Source organism: Streptopelia decaocto, assembly GCF_964273445.1.
Source record: "Streptopelia decaocto genome assembly, chromosome: 1".
NCBI lineage: Eukaryota > Metazoa > Chordata > Aves > Columbiformes > Columbidae > Streptopelia > Streptopelia decaocto.
Genome location: NC_138663.1, coordinates 50,160,398 through 50,180,797, shown reverse-complemented (window position 1 = coordinate 50,180,797; position 20,400 = coordinate 50,160,398). Strand labels below are relative to the sequence as shown.

General features: G+C 34.5%; 1 protein-coding gene across 1 annotated transcript in view; it reads left to right on the top strand.

Moving 5' to 3' along the window:
- Window positions 1-603: 603 nt before the first annotated feature.
- Window positions 604-20,400, top strand: part of LRRIQ1 (leucine rich repeats and IQ motif containing 1) — a gene marked incomplete at both ends in the record, with an annotated part of 109,381 nt that continues 89,584 nt past the window's right edge. Inside the window, 11 exons of the mRNA XM_082065663.1 lie at window positions 604-732; window positions 1,650-1,761; window positions 2,763-2,857; window positions 4,043-4,148; window positions 4,850-5,079; window positions 6,999-7,073; window positions 7,247-8,446; window positions 9,079-9,231; window positions 9,959-10,109; window positions 15,303-15,496; window positions 16,277-16,404. Coding sequence (XP_081921789.1) covers window positions 604-732; window positions 1,650-1,761; window positions 2,763-2,857; window positions 4,043-4,148; window positions 4,850-5,079; window positions 6,999-7,073; window positions 7,247-8,446; window positions 9,079-9,231; window positions 9,959-10,109; window positions 15,303-15,496; window positions 16,277-16,404 — 2,573 coding nt within the window. The remainder of the gene's footprint in view (window positions 733-1,649; window positions 1,762-2,762; window positions 2,858-4,042; window positions 4,149-4,849; window positions 5,080-6,998; window positions 7,074-7,246; window positions 8,447-9,078; window positions 9,232-9,958; window positions 10,110-15,302; window positions 15,497-16,276; window positions 16,405-20,400) is intronic.

The window sequence follows — 20,400 nt, the reverse complement described above, 5'->3', positions numbered from 1 at the left end:
CTAAGAGTGAAGAGAGGGATGCGGGTTGTGGAGGGAGGGAGGGACAGCAATCCCTTCCCCTCCTGCCTGGATGCATGTGCAAGTTTTGTACTTCTGTGGGTCTGGCCATTTCTTATGGCTTTCTCTGTATCATTATAACTTCACTGAGTGCTTTCTGGATTCTTAGTCTTATTTTGTAATTGCTAGCATTGTTTGAAGCCTTTCATTATTTATTTATTTATTTTTCTTCTTTTCAGCTATTAGTACTGGAAAAAACGCTTGTGAGGCTTAGGTCATAGCACTGATACTGTCCACAAGGAGTAGAGAGCAGGTGGAGGTTTTTAACATTCAAATTTGGTAACACCTGCAAAATTTAGCAGGGTAGACTAAGGGGGGATTGTCTATTACAAGCAAACATTTTCTTTATTTTTTTGCTTGTTACTATGAAGTGTTCAGAGCAAACTTCTGCTATTTCTTTTCATGTTTTAAGTCAACTGCTCAATAAATACATCCGAATAAACTCCTGTGAAATGAGCACCCTCTTTATTTTGGTTCATACAGTGCTGAAAGTTAATATTTTCTTTGTGTAGCTTTGAAAGCAGATAAGACACTGGGGAAAGCAGAATGTCAGAAGATATTGAAGGAATTGAAAAAGAAATAGAAATTGAATTAAGCAGAATCAGTGTTTCTTCCTTTGAAGCAGAAGACCCTGACACAGAGGTATCAGATGAAGCTTTGAGTGACAGTGAGTCAGTAAGTATTCAATTGGCTAAACCGGCTTCTATTTCTGCTTGGAAGTAGTATGAGTATCTGAAAACCTATCTAATGAATGCACTTTTTCCTGAAATACCAAATCTAAAGATTTTTTCTGAAAAGCAGTCTCTGTAGTATTGCTTATGAAAAAATGTAACCTCCAATGGTGAAAAGACAATGAAAGAGATTAATATCAGCATTCTGCTTAAGTGAGAAAATCAGACTGGTAGACAATGATTTGTTTTAGAATCATCTGAAGTTGGAAGATTTTATTAAAGCTAATGAGGTAGATTAAATCTGGATGAATGAGCCAATGATTTTTCATAGAGTTCTGTGTATAATTCTTACAGGAAATTCTTCAGATTGAAGAGTTCCTGATTTTAATTTAATATGAATTTATGCTTCAAGTCCTCTTTTTTGGATGACTTTCTATTTTGGGGAAAGATTTTCCTCTGAAATCCAGTTATTTGCATCCTTTTCAGTTATTTTAATCTTTCAGACTTGTAGAAAAAGGATTGGTCTATAGGATATTCAGGTAGATGATATTTTTTTAAGTGTCTGAAAATTTTTAAGAAAAATATCATTGGTATTTATTAATTTTAGTCTTAATCTTTATTTCTTGGTCTAACACAATTATAAAGAAAATGTTAATTAAAACATTTCTGAACATAGTGGAAGATAAATCACTAAAATGTGGTCCAATAAAAATTGAATTAGAATGTAATTTAAAATGAGAATATTAATTGTCAGTGCGTGATAAGACAATGGAAAGAGTGTAGCAATTGCTACTAAATCTCCATCAGTGCTTCATATGTGAAGTTAAAATGAGTCTTTATTCTTGCATGTCAAGTATTTACCTCTGGTTGTGGCTGTGAGATGAAAATGTAGAATTTATGTCAAATGTCATGTTTTTCTAGATTTCGGTTGACTTGCCGGAATCAGTTCTCTCCTATTTAAACTTTATAAAGAGCAGAAATCAAGATGCTGAAAAGTTTATACTGCAAGGCTTAGAAGATGAAGAAACTACAAGTAAGCAGAGATCATACTTAAAATGTTTACACACCTCATGTTGCCAGTGGAAGACTAACAATCATTAGTAAAATAATGCAAACTATTAAGCAGAGCAAGCAGTGGAGCCTATTGCATCAGCTTCTGAATGCATGCTGAAAATCCCTAGGAATAAAGCCCTGCAATGCTGTCTTCTAGGATGAACATCTGAGTACGAATTGAACTTCTCTAAAAATTCATCTGATGTTAAACCATAGACCAAGGCAAGTTGCAGGATCATTGTCTGAAACAGGACCTGGGCCAGACTCTTCATGAGAATCTAAAATGAAGTCACTTGGAGCTGAAGAGTTCAGATGCAATTGAACCCCATAGGATATCTTTAAAGTCTGTCTCTAGAGATATCCAAGCTAGCATTAAATTAAATGTCCTTGTAATTTGGAACAATATTGCTGTATCAGCTGTGTGGCTGAAGCCAAGGTCACAGGTTTTTATGCCAGACAGCTGGTGTTGTCTGTTCTCTTCTACTTTTTCACATCATCTTGGATTTCACACTCATTTAGTATAATGGTCTTCATGAGCAGAAGTTCAGTATTGTCTATACATTTTAAATTTTGAGGAAGGTTTCTTTTTTATGTGTTTTTGTAATGGACACTTTTTCATTATTTTTGTAGTTCTTTGTCAGTATTTGACCTATCTGATACAAGTTCTACTGTGTTTTTCTACACGGAAAGTGTTCTGCTGTGTTCTTTGCTGTGGAATTATCTTTCATATTTGGTGTCACTGGATTCTTACAATATCATTGGGTGTGTCCCAGTTACATATATTTGCTGCTTTTAATGTAGATGAATGACTCCCATAAATATTTGAGTTAAATTGTCAGTGTTTTTAAAAGAGTTTTAAAGGAAAAAAGTCCTTTCTTTTGGTTTAAATAAATATAAAAGCTAAGCAGTGTAGAGCAGAAGTGAGTACTGCTTAGGGATTTTTTCTCTGTGTACTAAATTATACATTTATTTCTTCTTTAGGTAACATTTATGGAGTAGCTTCTTGCCATGCTTCAGATTGCTTGGCCGAGTTGGCTTCTGAAAATAATGAAGATCCAGAACAATTTAAAAGAAGGGTATTCTCTATTTAAATAATATTTATAGTGAACAAAATTCTACTATACTAAGTAATCTAGATAGCTTGTACTTGCTTGGTTGGCCTCCTAAGGAGGTGTATAGATGTATTCCATTTTGCTTCTGTCAGACTATCAAAAAGGTATTAAGGAGTTTGTATATGCTGTTCTTTAGAACTAGGTCATCATCTGTAATAACACCATGTGTGTAAGTTTTAAAACTTGGAATAGATTATCTCTACCAGTAGTTTTTTTGCCAAGAAAAAAAAAAAAAATTACCAAATAATCAAAACTGAATAATACTTTATTATCTCAATAGTGTGATAATACTTTACAACTTCTTCTTATTTTTCTAATGATCAGGAGGATGTGCTACTATTAATTTTGCTCCTAATATATTCCATTATTTTATAGAAAATGCTAGCATAAGAATGTCTGTAACTTTCAAAGAAAAATCAAGAGTTATAAATCTGAGTTCTTTTATACTTTAATAGGATTTGACTGAATAACTTGCTGAAGTTCTTAGATGTAAATCTGCATTGAATTTAGTCACTTTTAATTTGCCACTTGTTTTTTATTAGTGAGCACTTTTGCAAATATGATTCTTTGTTCTCAGAAGACCATTGTTTAGAACAGCATAAGTACTTTATGTGACTTCAGCTGCATTACAAATATTAATATATGCATCAAGCATGTGATGAGCAGATGATAAATGAGGAGGAACAGATTGTTTTTTGCCAATAAAGAACAATGAAAGAAATACAGCAAACCTTGGTGCCTATAGCATTATTTTCAAATAGGCAACTTAAAAATTTACTCTGTAACTGGTTCTTCCCCTATGTCCATAATAATATTAATGCATAAATGTAGTGCTTAGTCCCACAGAAAGGAAAACATGAACCAAATGTAAAACATTCCTTTTTCCAAGTCAAAATGTAAAATACATTTAAAAAACACAGAGAAATATTATGTATTTTGGGAAACACTCTAATACTGATTACTCTAGAAAACAATATTTTTACCAACGTGTTGGCATTATTTAGTGTCTAAGGATTCCAGTCAGTAGTAAATTTTGTATTAATATATTTGTCATATGATGAAAAGCTTATCCTTGCTGTGGAAGATTTTTATAATGTTCTGCTTTAATTTTTTTTCTTGTTTCTTAATGACAATATTAAACTTTATTAGGTACTATTTGAAATTGAAGATGAAGACTTGCAGATTGTTACAACACCTAGTTATAATAATTGCTCCCCCAGTGATGCAGTGGTCACTGATGACCATTTTGTTACAGGTAAGCAAACATATTGGTCATTTGATGTGGTGATCTTTAGCACTGTATCACTATTTACTGCTTTTCTGTTTTCATGAGTATCATAATATTCTTTGTAAAGAATTACACCTTACAGTACGCAATAGATTTTGATACATCATGAATTGGGCATATGTGAGAAAATCCTTGTGCTTTTCTCTCATTTCAGGATCACAAAATTATCGTAGTCTTTAAGGTCTTGATAGAAATTTGTTTTACAAAATACTACTCAAAAATTATTTAAATAATTATAAATACAAATGGAAGGCAGATTGGAGGCTCTAAACAGGTTGTGCTTTGGCTGCAACATCTTTTAGTAACATTGGCTGGGAATGTTTATTTTCACCACAGCATTTGTATGTGTTGGGGTGGAGTGCATCAGTTATAAAACCCTTGCTGATAGCCACAGAAGGCATTTCTCCTGAAGCCAAAATGTAATCGTGAAATATACATTGGTAGAATAAGCATGATTGTAGCAGAGTCAGTGAGTGTGCTTCACGATAATAAGACATCTCTGATAGAAGAGACTCATGTTGTAGTTTTGATTTCCTTGGGGATATGCATTGCTGGCTGTATCAGAACAGAGTTCTTTTCTTGTCAATACTTTTAAGACTGTTTAACAACCTCCAATGCTTATTATGAAATTAAATAAAAGGTTTGCTTGGTTGATTACAAATTCATAGCTGATGTTGAAATGAACTTAAGCCTTACTCACCATGAAGTAGAAGAAAAGTGTAGACAAGAATTTGAGCAGTTGGAGAAAAGACAAAAGGAGCTTGAAGATGAGAAGAGGAAAAAGTGGAAAGCTGAGAGGGAAGCACAGGAAAAACAAAATGAAGAGGAACACGCAAGAAGGGTGCAGCGTCTGGAGGAACTCGAAGCTGAAAGAATAAAGTTAGAGCTTCTTCATAAGGTAATTAATGATATTGAAACCAATCTGTTCCCATCTGAAGACTATCTGAATTCAAGATCTAATGTGAACAAGAGAGTACCATCCCAAACTGTATGACTGTCCTGAAGTCTGTCTGCTTGTGTTAACAAAGTGAGATGTAAGACATATTTAAATACAATCCACTGGGTTTTATGCATTTACTGCTTTGATCAACAGTGAATGAATTTGCTGTGCTAAATGTTAAATTATTCCTTAGACTTTGCCCTTACTAAGTTTTTATATTTTGACACCAGCCAAAGTACAAGAAGTTTGATATGCTAAATTACGCACAAATGAAAATTGGTTACTGTGCCTTAATAGAAAATACCTATTTACTTTAGACCTCCCACCCTAATTTCACATGTAGATGAAAAACATAGGTGAAGTAATCTGAACCAAAATAATTCAGTCCAGAAATGCTGGAACTGTGCTTCATATAGGTAAAAGTTACAGTACCTCCTTTTCTTGTCTGTATCTGGAAGGCTTCATCTACTGAGTTCTACCACAACAGAACATGACTCAACATGTTGACTGGTTGCATTCTAAAGGGTATCTAGTTGTGTTTTGCTATAGTGTGTGGTGCATACCGAAGGATAAAATTTGATAACTCCTCATGAAAGAGTATAAGAATGCGTAAAAACGGTGACCCTCAGATATTGTACTTGTGGAGCCACAATATTTTATTATTTAGCCTAAATATGTCTGTTATGAGAGATGCATTAACACTGCATTTTCAATTAACTAATTTGCAGCTTTCTGAAGAGGTAGGCATCTTGGTCGCAACAAGGTAAGTCAAGTCACCAAAATCAAGGAAGGGCTTAGTAAGTGAAAATACCCTTGATCTCTGAAGACAAATTCAGCGTCTGATACAGCTTCCTTTTCAACAGGCCACAAAACCGATTAGGCTTCCTTTTCTCTTTGATACCATTAATCACTTTTGGATGTAGGATGGCTTTCTTTCTCTAGACAAGGAGTGGCATGTCCCCATGTAGACACTTTGGTAGTGCTTTTGCTAGCACACTCTTTTTGGAGGTGAGAGGTGGAGAGTAACTTCCCCCATTACAGAAGAATCTGGACATCTAGTCTCGTGTTGTCTGAACGGCATGCTTCTGAACATGCATGAAAAATAGTGCTTAGGCACCTGGGAGACTTAATGCTCCATGTTGAAATTGCTAGTTTGTTTATACTGGTTACTTCATACCCTGCTGTATATTTGATTTGGCTGATACTGATTTATCTTGGTTCCACCAGGAGACAGGTGGTTCTGGATCAGCCTCTGTTTTTTTGGTACTTACTGTCTGTTAATTTTCAAATGTACTTCCAGATAATTTGGATTATTTTTCTTTCTTATTGAGGATATGTTGGGTGAGGAGAGAAATGCTATTTATTTGCAAATAGTGATAAAATAGGCTTGAACTTTCTTTTTCTATTGAGAAACAATTTTAGTGAAAAAAATTCTTTAGTTTTACTGAACAAAATACCCGTTTGAAAGATTTTAAGATTATTGGTAGCATATCTGTGCAATTGGGGGAGGACTGTTCATGCTACATTCAGAGTGTTTATTTCTGTTATGTTTCTATACTTTGAATATTTATTTCATAAGCATAGTTTTCATCTTCAATAATACAGAATTTACAGAGGAAGGTGGTAGTTGTTTGGGTCAAGTACTGAGATGCTGCCTCGGAAGGCATGCATCTTTCAGTACATGACCAAGTCTGCATTACCAATGCAAGTGTCCAGTTGTTTGTTTTGATCCTCACACAGCTGAGTTTCTCATTTTAATTGAAGTATTTGCAAAAGTGGATCATTGGAAAGTCCAGAGGTGAGGGAGATTGAAGAGACGGTGTTTTGTGATGTTCCAGGTTTTTTACAGTATTAATTTAAGTTACTTTGTTGTGCAGAAACACCAAACTGCAATAGAAGATGAGTTAGAGAAAGAAAAGAAAGCTTGGAGGGACAAAATGATGCAACGTGAGGTAAGGCTATACAATGGGCTTTTGTCAAAAGACTGTGAGATTACTATCATATATTTGAGAATAAACATTCTGGAACAGTTAAGTTAGCAGATTCTGTTATTAATGATGAATATGTGCTAACACCTGTCCTGTTTTAAGTGTGGTTGAAGTCTGTCCTAATTGTTTTGGCCTAGGAATTGATCATGAAGCTACGGATGCAAATGGAAGAGGAGAAAAAGGCCTTGGAAGAGCAGAAAGCAAAAGAAAGACAACACCTGGCAGAACAACAGAATACAGCAGCTCTGAAAATCCAAGCTAGATTTAGATCATTTTTAGTCCGTAAAAAATATGCTTCCATCTTAAAAGAATGGAAAGAAGAAATAAAAAAGAAGCAGCAAATACTAGAAGAAATAGAGAGAGAAATTAAAGAAAAAGAGGAAAAAAGGAAGAGACGAATGGAAGAAAAGAAGCAAAAGAAAGAAGGGGGAAAGAAGAGACAAGAAGAACTTAAAAGACAAGAACATTTGGAACAGGTGAGGAGACGTGAGGAATATGAGAAAAAGAAAGAAAGTTTGAGACTTGCAAGAGAAAAACAGCTTCAGATAAGAAGAGAAGAACAGAGAAATCTAGGAGAAAAAACAGCAAAAGCTGTGATGAGTGAAAGTGGAGAAAACAACAAAGAAAACATAAAAAAGGATAAGCAGGCAGAAAATACAAAAGTAATAGAACAGAAGAAGGAACTAAGTAAGCAAGTAGAGGAACAAAAAGCAAAGCAGACTGAAATCCTGGATGATACAAATAATTGGATGATTTCAGCAGAAAGAAATTTGACACCAACACCAAATATGCAAGGGTTTGAGAAGAAGGAACACTCTTCTCAAGTAAATGATGAGAACATTTACATGAATTCAGTAACGCATGTAGAAGAAAATTGCTTACAAACTACAGATCTTACTAAAGCTTCAAAGAGTCATAGTTCAAATGATGAATCTGTTAATTTTGGAGACAATGACATGGTAGAAAATACATGCAGCAGTCCACCAAATGTCCAGCTAAGTGTTAGTAATAGAGATGTCAAAGAGCAATTTTCTGAATCTGAAATGATGGTAGAAACTGTATTTCTAATGGAAGATGCTAATGAGGAAGTTGGAGAGACCTGGGACAAAATTCAATATGTAGCTGAGTGTTCCAGTAGAGTAATTCTTCCTGATGATATTGAAAAGAAAAGAATAAACTGGATGAACACATGTAAATCTTGGTCTAAAATATATGAAGAAAACCAAAGAAGGCAATCAACTACAAAAAAACGACAAAGGAAAAGTTCAAGTAGCAAGATGCCTCCTTTAAGTTCACAGAAGATAATTCAAAGTGGCCATTGGAGTACTCTTCAGCAGGTAACTGTACAGATTTAGAATGAAATGGGAAGCCATACCATCTTTTTTCTTTTTTTTTTTTTTTTAATATGTCAGTAAAATGCTGTTTTCAAAGATCTCAGTGAGAGTTCCTCCATACAAATACAGAATCAGGGTGATGAGAATTATTTTTTAATTTCTGTGAGCATTGTAGTGCAGACTAGTGTGGTATTGGTCTTCAGATGATTGATAGCATCTTAAGTCTGTAAAAGGCAGGAGCTCCTAGCCCCTATTTTCTGCTAAATGAACATGGTTTGCCTCTGGATGAAGGTCTGCATTTCAGCACCTGCTCATATAACCCCTTCAGAGTTTTGAGAAGACTAATCTCTTCCAGAAGACATTGCTGATCAGCTTATAGATGGTATTTTGCCATAAAGAACGTCTCTTGGTTCCTAACACTTACTTATCTTACCACGTACTGAATTATCACTGTATGCTTGTTCTGTGCTCTCATCTTGGTGTCCACCCTGAGATGACACACTAGACTGCATACACTTTTAATCTGAACTATTTTTGGCTGGTTTTGCACACTCACTTTTCACTTATGACAGTGTGGCGGGAAACAATTCACACTATTAACTGCTTTGCTTAGTGTTAATCTTCTGTCTGTTCAGGTCACAACACTCACACTTGAAGATTTGCCAGCCTGTAGCCTCTCAACATTATCAAAGTGCCCAAATCTTCAAGTTTTGACTCTGAGGCGCTGTGGACTAGTTGCGTTGGAAGGACTAAGTAGCTGCAAAGACCTAAAGTATATAAACGTGGAGGTACCAAGCACATTTGATTCTACCTAAATCTAGTGAGCATTTTAATTCTGGAATAGAAATTAGACACTTTGGTTTAATTGGTTTGTTACAGAAGCAGGGAATTTAAGTTTTGTTTATTTGAGCATCTGCAGGTAAAAAACGGAAGAAAATGGCAAGGGCAACAAATAGTGAAATAAAAATCTGAGGAAGTGTTAGTAAAATGGCCAGGGGAGGGGGTTGTTAAAAGAGCAATATCTCTTGGGGGTTGAACGTTACCTGAGAACAGTGTTAATGTTTGTGACTAAAATACCTCTAAATGCAGATTTTCACTATTAGTAAATAGTCTGGCAAAGTCATAGCTGTCTTCATTAGTATATAATGAATATGATGGTTTCTATGCAGTTTTTATTTGTCTCCCAGGATTTGGAAAGCTAGGAAAGCATGTAGGGAAAAGACCACTCTCTTAAAGACCTTATATTCTCCTTATACTCTTTGTTTCAACTTCTGGGCTTCTTCAAAGCCAGAATTAAGTTTGAAATACATTTTATTCTATCCCAGCAGGACACAAAAGGTAGTTTCTATGACACATAAATTTATTTTCTTAATGGAAAAAATAGAGATGCCCTTAGTCCTAGCTAGAAGTTTGGGATGAAAACAAGCAATGGTGACAATCTACCATAATTTTACACTTAATTCTGCTATTTCACTTCAGATGCTATTTAATATTCAAATTTTTCCTTTATTGCAGGAAAACAACATTCAGACAATTGACTGTGAAAATCTAGAAAATCTCTGTATTCTGATTCTGAATAAGAACCATCTTTCATCAGTTTGTGGCATAGATGGCTGCATAAATCTCCAAAATCTTGAACTTTCCTACAACAGAATCACTCGAATTGGTAAGAAAATTAATGAAAAATTATTCCCATTTTTATTACAGTATTTGTGCTGTTTATATTCAGAATTATACGTCCCTTGGATTCAGGGCCAGCTAGCTGCTAAGCCCAAGGAGAATGAGGAAATGGACTTAGAACAGACCTGCATTTTAAAGCTACTCACGTACTCAACTTCACATTTATTTGTAGTATGGCTTAGCTACTGCTGTGTGTTCCATCTACCAGGTCCTATAACTATTATCAGCCAGATGACTAAAAATCTTTCTAGAAGGGCCCCTAATGTTACCTGCACTAACTCAGTTGGAATATGCGAGTAGCCTGAATTCAGTTTATCTACAGAAGCAATTAATATAAAGTCTAGCCTTGTAACTGCAGAGAATTCTGATGTGTTCCTGACTGACACAATAAATAGTTATAAAGAAATCCTATTATCTGTCTGAGTCGCTGAACCATGCTAACACTGGACCACAGCCTCTCTTTCTGCTAAAATGCTACCCCATTCTGACTGCAAACTATTGTTCTATATTTCCCTCCCAGTCTGGCTCTTCATTGCTGCTCTTTGCCCCAGAGCTGGAAAAAAAAGAATGAGTCTAAGATAAAATCATGCAAATCATTTAGGCACAGAAGGTGTGCCAAGCCCTGTTATATTTATTATACAAAGGCAGTTTGTTCTGTTTGTTAGGTCCAACAGCTGGCAGGCAACAGTTGCACCTTTAGCATGCAGTCCACCAGCTAGAATTTACATGCACCCAAAACACTGAACAGATGCATCAATACATTAAGTCTTTTTGCCAGGAGATTTTTTTATGTTAGCCAGCCAGGAATTTTTCATGTAGTGAATAAGTGTTTGCCTCCCCACTTGTATGGCCACTCAGACTGTAAAGTGCCTAAGTGGTACAGATTGTGCCTCAGCTTCTGACAAGCCAAAAATTTTGCATTGTGAGTCTTGTATTATGTAGATTTGGTATAGATGTAATCGGTATCCAGAGCCTTTTCTACTGACAAAGGTCAGGAAAGTGTTAGTGCAGTGAAAACAGCTGGAGAAGCAAGTTTTTTTGGTTTTAGAATGATGTAACAGAGGGAAGACCATTAGTGGTCCCTCAAAAGCAATGTTAACAGTTGATAAAAGGTAGTAGTAAATTGCCAGATCATTACTTGAAAGACAGCTCTCAAGGCTTGAAAGCAGTAAATTTCTTTCAAGAAGGCAGCACAGCAGATAGAAAAGAACTAGATTTAACAACCTCCCTATACTCTAGGCCTAGGGACTTGGGTTTTGGTTCATGACATACTGTGAAATTTGTAAAGGCCACCAAAATACAGTATTATAGTCTTAACAGACATGAATCTTCAGAGATTGGTCCATTGAAATAAAATCTTATGGTAAAGAAAAAAAGCTGCTGGTGATGAAGTAAAGAAATTTTGTATAAATTGAAACACGAAACCTGAAAAGGTGAATTGCTAGTTGTATTCTTCGTCTATGCTAAATTTAAAGATGTTACTTGGAAAGACTGCAGAGCTGGGAATGGAAAGGAGATAAGGAGATTTTGATTTTATTTATCTTGATTTAGACTTGATTTTCTTTAGAGTATTCTTAGAGTATTTTCCTGCTGAATGGCAGGAAAATAATATAAAACAATTATTAAGCTGTAGATGGAATACATTAACATAAGACATTTATATGAAGAAATGATTTCCACTGGGGGAAAAAAAAAAGATGACTGAAACAGTATGAACATGGATAATGGAATTTCATTATAAATAACAAGGCATAGCAAACAGGAAATAGGAAAGCTTAAAAAAATCTGTAGTTAGGGGGTTTAATGTTGATATATTTAATATTTTTTTTCAAATTTGGAATGTTAGTATTTGTGAACAGAGTTTATAATACCTGCAAATAGAGGAATAAACATGCTGGAATATCAATGTTTACTGTAAAAGCATGTCAGTACCCTAGTGAGAAACAACAAAATAAACTGGTTAAAGAAGTTTCATCTATATATGTGTGTGACCAGTAATGCTGGATAAGATTCATATTTAGATTTATCTCATTTGATAAAAACGTCTGCAAGATTACTGTAAGAATGACACAGGATTAGTGGATGAACTTTAGGAATGTGGCTTCTGTGTGGAATGTAGTGTCTTCATACAGGCCAAGTGAAGTAAAATCTTGTACTTTCTGTTTTGTGCAGTGTGCTGCTATGTTTACTGAGTCTCTAGTGTATTTGAGTGGGTAAATAAATGTTCACAAAAAGCAGCTTAGAATCTTTCTCCACTCCAGAAATGCTTTGAGGATGTCCAGTTAAAACAAATGCATATTAAAGGATTTGTTTCGTACAATAACATATTGGCTGTAAGTAGTCACATAAATACACAAAAATGGATTTGTGGGTTTTAAGACGTTATTATATCCCTCCCATCTGTAAATCTTGCAGGAGGTCCCTTAGCAATTCTGGAAGCTGCAGTACCATTCAATGTTCTCTGTTCATTCAGCTTTAACAAAGGCTGGGGGCTTTTTGCTAAGAAGTAAGGCTTATTTGTCTTTGTAATACTTCTGCTTTAATAACATTGTAGGAAACTTCAACCATACTATGATTTATTTTTCTTTTTTTCATTCAAAGGGGAAGAAATTAGAGTTGCTAGAAAACCCTTAAAAATAACATTAGAAGTATGAGAAATGTGTCTCAGTTATGCTTTTCCACTTAAGAATGCATGATCACAAATTAAGTAATTTTGTCAGGAATACACTGAAGTTCAGTGCATATGTTTGTATTTGAAAGATCAACTCTTTACTTAAAAATTTTCTTAAACAAAAAGTAGCATTTTGACTGGAGTCATAGACTCTACTTTCATAGGGTGTCTAAATTGCCATAGTATGTTTGCTAAACTCCTGGCAGTGCTACAAATAGCAATGCAGAACTGTGGATAGTCATAAATGCTTCTTTGGACCTACTCTTTTTAAGAAAGCAGGCAGAGGTTGGTTTTTTTTCGCAGATACCTTTCTGGTTTTGGTGTGGTTTGGTTTTTTTTTAATGTGTTTTTTCATCTTCATGCTCACTGTCATCAGCTTTAACTCCTCTTGTCACACGCAGAATTTACTCCGGGACTTCACTGATAGCTAAGAGAGAGTCCCTCGCTAAAAGACTCCAGCTGCAGTTTGCAAATTGCTAAGAGCTACTTATATGAAGTTTTTCCACAAATATTGCTGAAACCATGTGTTTTTAAACAGAATGCATTTGCCCATATAGTGCTATAGCTGTTGTTGTTTGCATCATACGTAAAACAGACAATATCTTCTGGAAATGTGCAGAATACTTTCATGCTTATTTTTAATTTTGCATGTGTGGAGAAGAAACATTAAAATACCATCTGTTTGTATTACATTGCTCGGTCTTGAGTTTCTGTTGGGCTGCATTTGATAGTTCCAGAATAGATTGTGATCCCATTGTATGTAGCCTTGGTACGTCTGTTCCAAATGACATTTGGTCTAATTAAACAAGACAGATGAGGAGAAGGAGATGTAAAAAAGGTGCTTCGTGCAGCAAGCAGAATAGGAAATTTCCAGAACCTCTGTTAACTGCTTGTCTCTTCTTACTGTGTGTGCAGTCTCTCCCCTCTGTTCCACTCCAGACTAATTCAGTGCTGTTAAAGTTTCCAGTATGGCTATGCTGATAACTTAAGAGTGGAGAATAAGGTCTGCTCTTTTGAGGAAGTCTCAGAAGCTGTTAACACTGTCTGCAACAAAATTGGTTTAAGACCACTAGATGGTGCTGGTTCCTTTTTTATTTTTATCCAAGCGTAAAAGAAAATACAGACCAGAATCTTGCAGTGGGGATAGTATGTCATGGACATGTTTGAAATTCTTTCAGAATAGTTAAAGATTTGTATATTTTCTAAAGCACAGTTTTGAAGTTACAGTATGGAACATTTGTTTTAGATTTAGGATGTTATCTCTTTAGTATCAGGCAATTGTGTTACTTCCACTATGTGCTTTCCATTTTCAAATTACTGTGATTTAAAGACCTATATTTTATTTTATTTTATTTTTTTAATGTAGTTTTGGCTAGTTTTGTAGTTTTAAATGCTAGTTTTGTCATTTACATTTTTACGTCTGTTTTCTCCTTATCATTCATTTTCTTTTTCAGTCCCCTTCTGTATTCTCAATAATTTATGTTGCAAACTGGTCTCTGGTCTCATGATCCAGTGTATTCTCAGAGGACAATCACAAAGACATTCAGCTCTGTAAAGCTGGCCCAAATTCCTTTTGGGAACTTGGGAAGTTTTGGGTGACATACAGATGAGACAACAGATTACCTCAAATAATCCTGTGAAGAGTACGTGAAAAAAGTAAATCCAGAAATTCCTTATTTTAGATATATTTTGTAAGGGATGTCCCTTCGAAACAGTTTTACTACAGAGATGCAGGAAAAGCTTCTTGTACCTGTAGCAAGTGAGAGGCATCAGTGACATTGCAGGACATCTAGCATGTGTAAGACCATGGAAAGGCAGTGTGATTTTTGCCATTGTCAGAGGATGATTTGGGAAAAATTCTGTGAAAGAAACAGATGCTGACAGGAACTTTTTCCTGTGCATCTTTTTGGTGTAGACATTGCACACTTTCTTGCTCTTTACACTAGCTGGCAGGAGTAAGTTTGAGAGTGTGATGTCTCTAGAAGTATAGCTTTATACTTAAAGGCACTAAATTTTCTGTCCAAATTTCTTCATTAAAAATATTTTATGACATAATTTGTTAAACAAGATACACTCAAATAATAGAGGTTGTGCTAGTCTAAGTTTTAACACAATTTGTTCTCACCTTGCTGATAACTTGAGAAAAACCTTTTAATAATGAAATAATGAAAATTAACTTCTAAGCATAAATATTGTTTCCATTCTGAGGGATGATTTTAAGAGGGCTGTTAGCATTTCACAGAGCCCATGGGTTCTGAGTAACAGCTATGAATTGCTTAAAGCATGGTTAGTTTATTACTACAAGAATGTTCCGTTCCAACAGAAGTGCTAAAGGGGTTATGAATTGTTATTATGGCTAGTATATGGCTAATGGTTATACAGGACTAATATTAATTGCTGCTATAGACAGTATAAATATATTGAGAGTCCAGAGTTTTCTTAGTACTTGAAAACCAACAGGGGTTTATTTCATTATGGCTTAATTCAGCTAAAATTTTTAATTTTCAGGTGGTCTGGCATCATTGAAAAATCTTCAGCAATTAATTGTGGACCATAATCAGTTAATCAGCACAAAAGGTCTTTGTGAAGCACCTACTCTCATTCACCTAGACTGCTCTTTTAATCATCTCACACAAGTTGAAGGCATTGAGAATTGTGGCCTACTTCAAATTTTGAAGTTGCAAGGCAATAACCTCCAGGAGGTAAAAGCTTTGAATTCAGTGGCTGTCATGCAAACACCTTTGTTAACAGTCATATTTTTCAGAATGCTGATCATGTGCTATTTGTATGATGTGGAATGTTTCAGGCTTTTAGGTTGGCTTTTTTTTCCCCTGTTAGTGGGAGATTTTTCAAAGTTATAAATGGGTAGCGGTTAAGTATTTTATTGCTCCTAAGTCCTTGAAAAATTGTCCCCTCAGTTATTATATTTCCCTCCTTTGCTTATAGCATTTAGTTTACAGTTTATGTTACATAATGCTGATTCTTTGTTTAAAATGTAACAATATATTATTATCAATATGTATAGGTAATACTTCAGACTGATTTGAATGTATGCTGATCCTCCAAAAGTTGAAGTTTGTGCTGCAGCATTTAAAATGGAAATGTAGTTTGCTAACTGTACACTCAGTGTACAGTTACTGACAATAATTCTCTTATGAATCTGAGAGAGGAAAACCGTTGTCAATAAGCAGCAAATAACTGCATGAATAAAATAGTAAGACTGTGACTCTTGGGCTCTTGACTTTTTTTTTTTTAATTTATATTGACTATTCAGACTAGGTAGAATACATTAAAAAATACCACCTGATATGTAGAAATTATGTGTGGCAATGGGTACCTACAAAATAAGGAAATTGTATATATACCCAAAATGTGGGTTTTGCTTGTATTTAGTAATGATTTATGAAAAGCATCTGGTAAGCATTCCATTGTTATTTCTTTAATTTATATTAATTTTAAATAACCATCTCTTTTCTATTTAGTTTCCAAGACTGGAAAATCATGTTCTCGTAAGAGAACTATATTTACATGACAATAGCATTTCTACTTTGAGAATGCTTTCTTTGTATTGGTTGCCTCTATTGCAGATTCTTTTGCTGTCTCAAAATAGGTAAGCAAGAAACATTTTTCCACTAAAAAACTGATACAGAGGAATTTACTAACGTAACATTTATCTGAAAACTATAATTCTCAGTATGGTTTAAATATCACTATGTTCTCCAGATATTCTTTGAAAATATGTGGTTGACAAGTAATGATATTGGCTACCTTTAGCTAAGAAAGTTTGAAACAGCATTTACTATGAAAAGTGATTTTTTTTCTATTAGATGGTATATGAAAATAATTTTTGAGAATTGTGGCATTATTAAAACCATGGTGTTTCTTTTTTTTCCTTTCTTTAACAATTGTTTCTAGAGTATGTCTGTCAAACTTCATATTTCACAGCTAGCTTATTCAAAACAGACTTTGAAGGCTATATTAAGTGCAACTGTTAGAGTTAAAAAGGACAAATGAGAATGTTGGGGTTTTATTTTACATACATATATTAATGTCGTCCAAAACAAGCATATTTGCTTGAATTTTTCACTCTTATCATTCAGTTTGAAAGGTATAAAATAAAACAGAAGGATCAAGACAAGTAGCATAAAACTAGATCATCACTCAAGTACTCCATAATTAGCTTTCTGTTCATTTTCTAAGCTAATCTTTACATCTGTAGAGTTAGAATGACCAGATACTCAGGAATGAAAATTTTTATTTCCTCTCTCCTTTTTCTCAATTTATATTATGCAGAAAAATAAGGAACAATTGTTACAATTTACAATGTGTTAGTGGTAAAATGAATTTTAAAGTAAGAAAAATAAATTATTTTTCTATCCTGTGACCATTTTGCTCTGAACAAGATTGATCTCAGCTAAACTAATGGAATATACTCTGTTACAGACAATATACAGAATAAACACACTGAGCTAATCACTTAACACTCCTGTTAGTGAAGAGGAGATGCTTTTAGCATGTGATTCATCTGCCATTTTTAGCTGTTTGCTTTGAGTCTAATCGTAGCCTACAAGTGCCTGTTCATCTTCATTGACTATTAACAGGGTCAAAATGACCAGCACACATGTAGGTGTCTTCATTTGAAGAGATGAATCCCATCTTATGTGACATTCAGTTCAGCAGAGTCAGCTGTAGCTGGGAGCCTGTGGGAGAAAAGATCTGTAAGATGCGTAAGACTGAGTCCTGTTATTAATATTATAAGGAATGTCCTTCATAGAAAATTAATATTATTTAAGTATATACAATTTATATTTGTATTTAACTTTTGAGATTGTTTTCATATAATCTCCAATGAAGTAGTATGCATGTAAACTCTTGGATATAAATATAACACCTGGCTATATTTACAGAATCTAATCTTCATGTTGCCGGGCTTTTAGGTTGTTTTTTTCGTTGTTGTTCTTTTATTGATTCTTCTGGAGTTTGGAGAAGGTACTTCCTGCCTGTGATTAATGAGAGCATTATTTGTTAAGTGTTAGGTTCTGAATCACACGTGTTGATTTAATTTGTGTTCTTAACTTTTTTTTGCCTTGTTTTATGCATCTTTTTGTGGAACATGCAGTAATGCGACTCAACCTTATTGTAGTTTCCTCCTCTCCCTCTGGTTTGTTTTTTTTGTTAACATGAAGGTGTAGCTATGCTGTGTGTAATACAAAGTTTGCAGAGCAGCTTGAAGGTCTCACGTGCCTCTTAGGAAGAAAACAAAATTAGGAGCACGGTCTCAGGCATAGCTTGAATGCAGCCTCTGGATCTAGGTCGGATCTAGGACTGGCCATGTAGATGTACCTTATATCGCTTGCCTGTCCCATGATCCTACAGTTTTTAATGTCCATTGTAGTGCTTCTTCTGGTTTTCAAGTGGCCAGGCTGAGATGCACTGTTTGGTCCACTGAGTTTCTTCTGCTGGACTGCAATAAAGCTCATGTTTTTGTGTCAGCAAACTGGATGTGCTGAAAATAAACACATTCCTCCTCTCCAAACAATTCCCTTTCTTTCCTTGATGTATCTATAGCTGATCTCACATCTTTGTGACAAACAGGACAAGATAGTCTTAAATGCATATTAAAAGCCTCAAAATTCCTGGCATTTCAGTAGCCTGCTCTGTTACACTTACTTTACGTACACTTATAAGCAGCTCCATATGTGTGTGCTGTAGCATAAGTAACTTGATGTTCTATAGAAATGGTGAATGTAATGGAGTAAGCTGTTGAAAGAAAAGCTGTTTCTTTACTTTTATCCTACAGCTAGTGCAATTTTGTGAATTTTTTTCAAGTGTGCACTGAGTGCCATTTCCTTTTTACTGATTGCAGGAAGCCCATATAATGGTAATGCTGTGAACCTGTATTCTTTCTAAAAGTGAAGTACTGTGAAAAGAAAATTCTTACACAATTTCACAGGGTTTTTTTTATTCCTGATATGCTTTGTCTGTGTCATAAATCAGAAATTGCTGGAGATAAAACTCAAAAAATTATTTTTTAAAGCTACAATCTAGCAACAATGAATTATAATATAACACATAGTGATTAATTCCTTCAGTATAAAAATGACAGCTATTTCACCACTACTGCTTTTATTAAGTGTTTTATTGTGGCTTTCACATACAAAGCTACACTTGGTCAATGTGCAATTGACCCAAGCCAATGATGAATATCCTCTTGATTTGATTACTGCAGATCTGGGACTATGAAGATCTGTGCTCTGTTTTATAGCAAATGGAGAACACAACTGTTAATTTAGTTTTAAAAAAAGGCACATTTTCTTTTTTCTTCTGTTTTGGATAAAGATTTAGGTAGAGAGAAAAAAATCTTGCCCCTGGGACTAAAATTAATACATAATTAATCTGTGTTAAGAGTTTGTGTGGTATTTATATTTACATGTAATCTGACTTCACTATGTAACTTACTTGTTAATGTCTTTTTCATTTAAAGTTTTACAATGAAACACTAAATCAATCTGCTCTTCAGGCAGCCATTACTTTTTTTTTTTTTTTTTTGCAACTTCAAAATAGACAAATATATCCCTTTTAAAATTTCTGGTTTAATATGGCATTAATGGCAAAGTTCTTGTTTTGCTATCTCTTGTTTTTCATTAAGATAACCTAAATGTGATAGATAAAAATTTAATATTTAAAAAAATGCAATCTGCAAAAATTTTTTTTTTGGGGGGAAGCTACTTTGGCCAGAGTCAAATTCTTTATGAACATGTTCCTCCCATGTTTTTGCAACTAGATGCATACTATTCCTAAAAAGCTTATAATAGAAATGCTGAAAATCAGCTCAATTCTTTTGTAGAACGTATTGTCCTCCCTACTTACATGTATATATATGATATCTGTGTTTTTAACTAAATTTGTCAGATATAAGAGTTGAACTCACTGTCACTGTAAGCCATCACATTTTGAGAATTTGACCACTTTTCCAGAGTTATCATATTAAATCTAAATGTCATTGGATGTTCAAATAAGTTGGTCATGAAAAAGCTATGCTTATGTATAGTGGGTTTCCTCATCCTTACCAGTCTAGATTTTTTGGATCGCTTCCAGTAATTCCTTGCTGGTGATAAGTTTTTCTCTAAGTATGTGACATCATGGACAATACTGTTGAAGTTCTGCCTACTAGAGTAATCAAGAAACAAGTGACTGACAGATTTCCTACATTCTATTTAATTACTACTTAGAAATATGGTGGATGTTGCAAACTAACATATTTTTTATGTTTAAAGAAGGAAAAAGAAATATAGACATCACTTCAAGATGTAGATTAATATAAATTTATTTTCAAGTATTTTACCCTCCTCTCAATTATTTTACTAACCTCTCATTAACATCAGTGATTATTTTTCTGGAGAAAAGCAGATGCCCAGCAGGATTTGGACTGTCCCGCACAGTAACTGCTGTTCATGTTTGGAAAAGCAATCTTAATTTTCTCTGATGCATACTTGCAACTATTCTAGTCTCTTAAATCTTGTTTTCTGACACAGAGTTTCTGTGATTATCTGTGTCCTGTTCTGCTACAGCTTTAAATGGGAACAGAAAGAGGAAGCTATAGCTT